Source organism: Amaranthus tricolor, chromosome 6, assembly GCF_026212465.1.
Source record: "Amaranthus tricolor cultivar Red isolate AtriRed21 chromosome 6, ASM2621246v1, whole genome shotgun sequence".
Classification (NCBI taxonomy): domain Eukaryota; kingdom Viridiplantae; phylum Streptophyta; class Magnoliopsida; order Caryophyllales; family Amaranthaceae; genus Amaranthus; species Amaranthus tricolor.
The window spans coordinates 20,645,219-20,654,067 of NC_080052.1; the positions used below are offsets into that span (position 1 = coordinate 20,645,219).

Here is an 8,849-nt window from a genome sequence, read left to right on the forward strand (position 1 = left end):
ATCCTAAGAGTATAATTAACTTAGGAATCTTATAAAATAATTTGCAAGTAATGGGAGATAAAAGCATTTGGTAGTTTCCAAGTTGATGCAATGTCTTTGATGTAAGGGACAAAGTCAAGCTTCACCGCAATCCTTGCTGACCTTTGGTGTTCAATGTTTAGTTTGGCTTTTGAACTCTACAAAGATTTTGTGCCTTCTTGGAGATTGTCTATGCAACTTAAACTATGAATTTCATCATTTCATGTGCTTGGCAAATATAGACAAATTGTCTTTTGAACTTTAAGTATTAAAAAGAGTTGTAATTCTTAATTCATCTAGCTCCTACAATTTGTAATAAGATTAAGTGTTAAAAAGAGTTAGAATTTTTTTAGATTAATATGCCTAACCTTAGAATAGTTTTTAAAGTGTTCAACTTGTAATCTCTATTGTGAGATTGAAATTTGCTTTTATTAAAGGGACTTGTAAGACGTTCTTCAAGGGAAAGAACGTAGTGAGAGAAGATAGAGAACCCATAGGCGGGGAGTAGGTTTTTAGAACTGAACCTCGTTAACATATCGTGTGTTATTCTTTAAGTTTATTTCACATACGTTATAGTTTTACAAATCGACTTAAAATTGTCCCAGAAAACAGTTTTGAAAGGTTACTCAATCTCTTGAGATAACCTTCCAGACAAAAATTTTAAACGGGCATACTCTCTATTCACCCTCTCCCCAAGAGAGTATTCGACCTCCTACCAACTTTCAGCATTGCGCTTCTGGATTTTAAGCTGTTGTAACATTAATGCCCAAAAACATTTGATTATAAGTGAAGTTGTAAAATTTCGTTTTTACTCTTATCTTTTTTCATTAAAATACATTAACCTTTGTTTCTTAAAATTCCACAAAATAGTATTGTATTTTCGCAATTTAAGCTATCGTAACATTAATGCCAAAAAACGTTAGATTATACGTTAAGTTGTGAAATTCCAAAAGTACAATGTTATTTTGTGAAATTTTTTTTTAAGATTTTCTACCACTTGCTTTTTGCAAAAGTTCGTATCTACCATGCAGAATTTTTCTTTATAATATAATAATTAATGTTTGAAATTGCATGATAAATTATGATAATGATTAACATTAAAAGTGAAATATTATATAGTTTTCTTATAACACTTTAAATATCGTAAATCAAACATCTTTAATTGATTTTTTCAGTTTGATTTACGAATTTGTAAGAAAGCATGTTATGATCATTGCAAAAGAAATGACTATCGATCAATATTACAAAGAGAGATCATTAAGTATTACAATTCCGATACCCAAATGCTGATTCTCCACAATATATATTAAATTATTTCATAATGACAAGTGACAAGACATTACTTAAACATCAATTGGTGAAATTGATTAAGCAAACTTTGATTATTATGAAACCAAAATTGACTATATATTGTATTATGATCCTGTTATGCAACTCCTTTTTCACCATAATCATGTATATATGCATGTGACCGGCAACCCATTGGACAACTCCATAAAGGACAATAATGGTACAATGTATCTTTTAAATGATCAATGTTTTGTGTATTTTAGGATCCGGCTCGGATCCAAACTCGAACCCAGACCAAAAAAAATTTTATAAGTGGATTTTAAGAGTATGGAATAAAGTTAACTATACAATCGGATTTGAATAGGATCTTTGCGTGCCCATCCCTACTTTTAAGGATGGCTAAGTTGTAAGATTAATTACTGATTGAAAGGTTAATTTATCATAAAATTAGATGATTGGATCATCTCATGATGTTAGTTCAAACTCATTGAAGGAAATGTCACCTTGTTAGTTTACATAAGTAAAATCCTGTTGAGCTATCATTATATTAGCAGATAGCAATACGTGTCAATCATTAATGGGTTAGTACATGGTAAATCAAGCATGCATGAGTTAAATTAATAAAAATATTATAAAAATGACAAATGTCATTCTTAGGAGTCTAAACAAATGAAATTATTTTAGTGAATGAAAATTAATTAATGAGAATATTAACCAAATTTAAAATTTAATTGTTTTAAAAAAATTGGAATTAAATTAGATAAAGTACTTATATAACTTATTATAACAATTCTATACGTCTAACCTATAATTTGATACTTTAATTGAATCAAAAATTAATGTCTTTGATAGATATTTTTTAAAAAAAAATAGGAAAATTCATGTATTTGATAAATTTAATCACACTAATATATATACTTGCATTTTCTTTGAAGTTAAATTTTTATATATTCCGTACTAATAAATTCGTGCATTAGGGGATTCCGTACTAATAAATTTTATAGACACATTCAAGAATCTGATCATATAAGACTTTAGGGGATTCCTGACACTCTAGATCTCTTCATCATGTAGTTTAATCCATATTTTCATTGCATTTTTAGTTTATTAATTAAACAAACAATCAAACTTTTTTTCTCTTTCCAAGCAATATAATTAGTAGAGATTAGCAAGTTCCTTGTCCTAACTTCCTTATGTTCGACCCGCGACTACACGTACATCATGCGCTTGTGGTTAAATAAAATTTGCACATCAAGTTTTGGCGCCATTGTCGTGGAAGCGACAGATAATTAATTTGTTAATTTTTATTGCATATATTGCTTTCTTGTGTAAATTTTCTTCATTTTTTTTTAACTTTTTGATATTATGTTCTGTATATTTATCCATGGCTATATTTTATTTTTCGCAATATGAAGTTGAGCAATTCCACGCATATTTCTCTAGATTTCAAGATTATGTGGAATACTTGCCCGCTTGTGGTTACACTTTTTACTATGATGATTTAAGTCGTGTAATATTAGAAGGGTTGAACTTCGAATCTTGGAGTCTAGCCAAGTATATGGGAGATGGTCAAATACTTGACATGGTTGACGGTTATCGTTGGGATTTTTTTTGCAATATGTCTGCTTAGTGTTTGCAGGATGAACAACGTCAAGAATTTATTTCTAGACAATTATCAAAGATGATCGAGGAATTAGCAATTTGGAATGAACAATTAGCTGAGCGATCAGCTAGTCTTGCTCGTAATCAAGCAATTATCGATAAAATGGTAATAGACAATGAGAAAACAAGTGGTGCACCAATTGAGCTTGATGATTCCCTTTCTTCAAAGGATAATATGGGTGAGTTACACTTTCCAATGGAACAAGGTGATAACCTTAATAACTCTGACTTGCCCATTGATTTGTCTTGTGATAGCTCATTTATTGTTCCTTCTATAATGGTGTATGAATCTTCGGATATGACTTGTGCTAATGATTCTTATGTTGAAACCTTGCCAAAGGAATTTTTGAGTTTGTGCTCAAGCCTTGGAGCAAGAGGTTGAGATTATGCATTCATGTTTTAGTAGTAAAAAAGATCTTAATTCATCTTGTAAGAGTTATATTTATGAGGAGGTTGAGGAGTCAGTTGGTGAATATTTTGCAGTTAATAACATGTTTATTGATGATGAGGAAGTAGGGTCTTTAGTGTTTGATGCTATTGAGTCTTATGATATTACTTCTTATGATTGTGTTTCCCCATTTCCCCTCATTCATTCACCACCAATTGAGCGTGAGTCCACCATTGACCATCCCAACTTTGTTAATGAGGAGTGTTATTCCAAGTCTATTTGGGAACGTGAATTAGATGCACTTAAGACAATGTTAGAGGGTAAAGGAGTTTATGTTGATGAAACATTAGCAGTGGTTAACTCTTTTGATACTGAGTTTCTTCATCTCGAGGCTTCTTCATGTCTCGAATTATTTTTGGCTAAGGAAGAAAAGTGTCTTATGGTTGCATCACCACCTTTAATTCATAAGAGTACTATAGAGTTTGTTAATACTGATTTTATTCCTGATAATTATGTTATTGGCAAACTTTCCTGTTATAGTCTCTTTGACCATGATCCATATGTGCTAAGTTGTATTAATGTGCACGCTTTTTCTGAATGTGCCGCTAGATTGTTTGACAAGTTGAAAAGGGCTCTCATCTTTATTTTTGTAGTTGTTTTTCTTTCGAACTACCTCTATTGTGTTGGTTTAAATTTTTCACAGGTTTCATAAGATGGTAAGAGCTTTGTCAATGTCCAATCTTGAGCACAACAGTCGAGTTATAGACATTGAACAATCACTTTGCGGGAGGCAACCCGTATTTTAGTTACATTTTATATTTGTTTTAGTTCTTTTTACATTAGACTTCCCCTATTTGGGTGCATTTATTTTTCATGTCTTTGTTCCTTTGCTACATTGTTAAGCATTGAAGACAATGCTTTTGATAAGCATGTGGGAGTCTACGCCTGTTAGTTGTAGTTTTTATTACTTTTCTAGTCTAGTTTCATTGCTTTCTTAGATTAGAACTTTATTTTTTTAAATTTTGCCTTTTGTTTTCATTTTGTTCATATTTTTGTTACTCCTATTCAAAAAAAAAATGAAAAAAAAGAAAAGAAAAAAATGAGAGTGCTAGACAATAACCTGTGAAGGAGGTCTAGGCATAAGGAGAGTGAGTGTTCATCAGCAGCTATCGATCTTCATCCTTTGCTATGTCATCCGCAGGTATACTTCTATTCCTATCTCCATTTTCTCTATAATTCTAGCTCCACTAAACTATCACACCTTAACCCACCTAGCCATCCTTACTTAGATTTTTGCATATCACCTTCTATCAACCATTGCATGTAATCTGAGCTATAAATTTTTAACCAACATAAAGCCCCCATCCTCTTTTGTCCAAAATAGTTCTTGGATTGCGAGATCCAAGAGCTCCATTATTTGAGCCACATTATTTGGAGTTTGGGTGATTGTTTGGTTTCATTATGTTGTGGTTGCAGTCATGTTGTGCTAGGATGGATATGAGGTCGACTAGGGATTTTGGGATTTTTGTGGGCTCAAAGTGAGATTATTTTATGAGAAAAAAGGAGATTAAGATAGAAAGCTTCTTTCTTTTTAGAGAGCCACAAGGAGAGCTGGTGTTTCATGTCATAAGAGGTAATGATGCAACTGACGGTGCTATCCTAGTTCATCATTGGAGTATATTAGTTAGCTTTGCATTCTCTTTATGTGCTTTGATTTGCTTTATTCAGGATTACTGAAAGACCTTATTTTCTATAAGGGTTACTGAATACCCTCTTGCTGCCCATGTTTTCTATCTTGTATATTTTTGTACAACCTTAGCTTGCATTCATATTGTATCATTGATTTTCACAGCTGAGTTTGTACATGTTGTTCATTGAAAAAGGAAAACATACTTGAAAAGAGAAAAGCGCAGTTAGGTTGAAAATCTAAAAGGGCAACCTAGGCAAAAGAGCGGCATGAGTTGGTGAGCAAGTGAGACTTGAAAAAAATTAATAAGTGGCTAGAATGAAAACCCAAAAATGAGTTCCTAGGAAAATGAGAGATAGAGAGATTTTAAATTTTTGCATCTCATTTGTTCTCGGAGCCGGCGACATAAGAAGTGGGAGTCATAAGGTAGGTATTTGGGTAGGCCACATTGGAGGAATAAGTGTAGTATTTGTTTCATTTTCATTGTCTCTAGGAGTCATAAGGGGGTTGAAATGTAGGGTTTTGAGGTGCTTTCTTCTAGTACCTTTCATTGTTGTTTTGTTTGTAGTGTGGCAAGTATGGGGAGAAGTGGTATGGTTTCTTAAAACGCTTGGTCACACTAGGGGATTAGAGGAGCCTAGGAAAGGGAGACATAAAAAGTAAACTAGGTTTGGAGACCGTGTCTTAACCTTTATTTTTCATTGTCAAACTTAATTTGCTCAAGGACGAGCAAAGGTTAACCATGGGGGAGTTTGATAAGTGCAATTATTTGCACTAATTTATAACATTTTGTACTCCTTAATGATGGTCGTTGTTAGTAATTTCGTGCTTATTTTGAAGATTTATGCTACTTTACTCGTTTAGGTTATTCATGTTGATTTTGAGTGGTTTTGATTGTTTTAAGCATAATTCTTATGGTTTTAATGATGACAGAGTTTGCTAAGGGTATTTGAGCACGGGTGAAGATGTTCTACAAAGAAAATGAGCAAAAGAGTAAAAGTGTGTTTATAAGGCAAAAGTTTTGAGGTGAAATTTGATAATAGTCTACTCTTTTGGCCATAACTTTTGATAGGAAGATCTCATTAATGCATGGTTTACGGAATTGAAAGCTAGACTTCAAGAACTTTACAAAGGTATATTATATATCCAATTCCGATATTCGAGCAAAAAATGATGATCGTTTGAATTTAGCAGAAATGGTCAACCAAAAACGCCGACTCGGCTTCCTGGTCGTGGAAGTGGACGCCGAGTAGGCTTTTTCTTCTAGAATCCGTGCAGCCCATTTTTCAATACTTTAATTTTGTATTATTGATTTTTATTTTTATTTTTATTAACTTCTTAATGGTTTATTTAGTGGTTAATAAGGGGCAATTAGAGGAAGTCTCCTTTGAGGAGCACAAGGAGGGAGACTAAAACCCTCTTCTCCTTCTTCCTCCTTCATCTTCCTCTCCATTGAACACCATCTTTTAACTCTTGTAAGCATTTAATTTCTTGTCTTTGATTTACTTTCTCATTATATTAGTCTAATCTTTCTTTATCAAATTAATATTAGTTTAGTATTTCCTTGTCAAAGTTTAATTGTTTTTCCTAGAAATTGTCATTTAATAAAAGTAGTATTGTTCTTATTTTTGTCTCTTAGATCTTTAATTGTTTGTCTCATAGTTTAATTATTCTTTTTCCTAGCAAATTTCATCATTCTCATCTTTTATCATGTTTAGTAACATCTTAGGGTTTGTGTTTATTGTTTTTACCATGATTAATGAATAGATCCATTTTCTAGGGTTAAGTTTGAACCTATAAGTTAATTAAGTATGATTTGATTATTAAAAGTGTCTATAAAATTAGGATTAAAGTGATTAAATTGTGTTAATAATCCTAAATTAAATACGTTTTGTCGGACTAGTCAATAGAACTAGTGTGTGAGATTGCGATCGACTTTGCTTTAGGGTAAATTTTTGTTAAATTCTTATTAACTCGTTCAATAAAACTAGCGGGTGAGAATTGAATTAGTGGGGTCTAAATCTAAAAGTTAATCAATAGAGCGAGAGTTTGAGATTAACAAAATCATGTTTAACCACGACATTTATCCGATATCTCATAGACACTAACGATAATTTGATCATTAAAGACTTTAGGGGATTCCCGACACCCTAGATCTCTTCGTCATATAGTTTAATCCGTATTTTTTATTGCATTTGTAGTTTATCAGTTGAACAACCAATCAAATATTTTTCTCTTTGAATAATATAATTAAGCAAATTAGCAAAAGTTTCTTGTCCTACCTTCCTTGTGTTCGACCCGCGATACACGTACACCGTGCGCTTGTGGTTAAATAAAAATTTGTACATCATATATATATATATATATATATATATATATATATAAGGTCAAGTTCCAGTGAGAACCAAACTTAATTAATTTATCCACTGATGTATTCAATATTAATTCTATTCTATATATGTAATATTTCTATTTTACAATATCATTATATTATTAAATATTTAAAGTCATTTATCTTCACTTATCGTTTCGGTACGACTTAGTTGTATGTCATAAATATATATGAAAACGAAAATCATAGTTAATATTTAGAAGTATAAATTAAACTTAATGATTAGTTTAGAAATGGAATACTAATTATTTGAAAATCAGGACTTCTCAAGGAATCGCTCAAAACTTAATTTAAGTACATTATTATAGTGAAGGACTGATAAACAATCTATTAGACTGATATTGGGAAGATTCTTGCATCCTTACATCTCAACATGAAGTAATACCATTAACATATCAATTCATAAATTACATAAAATTCATAATACATGATACATACATTCCTCAATTCTTTATTACTATTCACTATTAGCCGACAGTGGGGGCCATATACTGCTATTAGCATAGGCGACAACTCTTGCCTCTTTCTCTCTCTTTCCTCTTTTCTTTCACTAATACTCACCTAATTTATTTATCTTTCCATTTTTAGAAACCTTAAACCATTTTTCTCTTTCTTTTTGCTTCCTTTGTGTATTTTCAAAGTAAAAATTGATAAATTTTAATCTCATTTAATTTTAAAATTATAATATTTTTTTATTAGTTACTTTTCTATCTATATATACGTAATATATACTACGTGATTTAATATTAAAACTCTTAATTTTTTAAAATCTTTTTACAGTTAAACGTGTTGAACATATTCAAAACCTTCAGTGACTTGTATATAAATATAACCTCCTTGCTGACCTTCTCAACCATAAACTAACCATTTCTCCCTTCATCAATCCTAATATCATCTCTTTAGAAAAAATAATGGATTTTGAGCTAAAATCATCATCTAGTGATCTTCACCCTCAGTTGATCAACCTAGACCTCGAACTAGACCTCGTGCTCGATCGATCATCATCATCATCAGTGTCCTCACCGGCATCTTTTTCTCGGTCGTCGAGCTCGGCCGTGGGCGAGGCAAGGGTGTTCTCATGTACTTATTGTAAGAGAAAATTTTACAGCTCCCAAGCCTTAGGAGGGCACCAAAACGCCCACAAACTTGAACGTACTTTAGCCAAGAGGAATAAAGAGCTTAGTAGACATGGCACTATTATGTCTCATAATTCTGGCTTAAATCATATGGTGATGTTTAGGGATCATGGAATTGAGTACAATTTTGCAAGTAATCGTCATAATACTAAGTTTAGCTATGAAACAAGAGATCATCATCACATATATGGTTCTAACAAGGATGATCTTGATTTGTCATTAAGACTTTAATCAAATTAAATTATTATTGTTGTTGTTTAATTGGTTTCTAAATTC

The 8,849-nt window shown here is 31.7% G+C and overlaps 1 protein-coding gene across 1 annotated transcript in view; it reads left to right on the top strand.

Annotated features, from left to right (window-relative positions):
* The first annotated feature begins 8,302 nt into the window (after nucleotides 1-8,302).
* LOC130814687 (zinc finger protein 2) overlaps nucleotides 8,303-8,849 on the top strand; it is a 643-nt gene continuing 96 nt past the window's right edge. The window contains exon 1 of the mRNA XM_057680832.1: nucleotides 8,303-8,849. This exon is cut by the window's right edge and continues 96 nt beyond it. Coding sequence (XP_057536815.1) covers nucleotides 8,349-8,804 — 456 coding nt within the window. The 5' untranslated portion in view covers nucleotides 8,303-8,348 and the 3' untranslated portion in view covers nucleotides 8,805-8,849.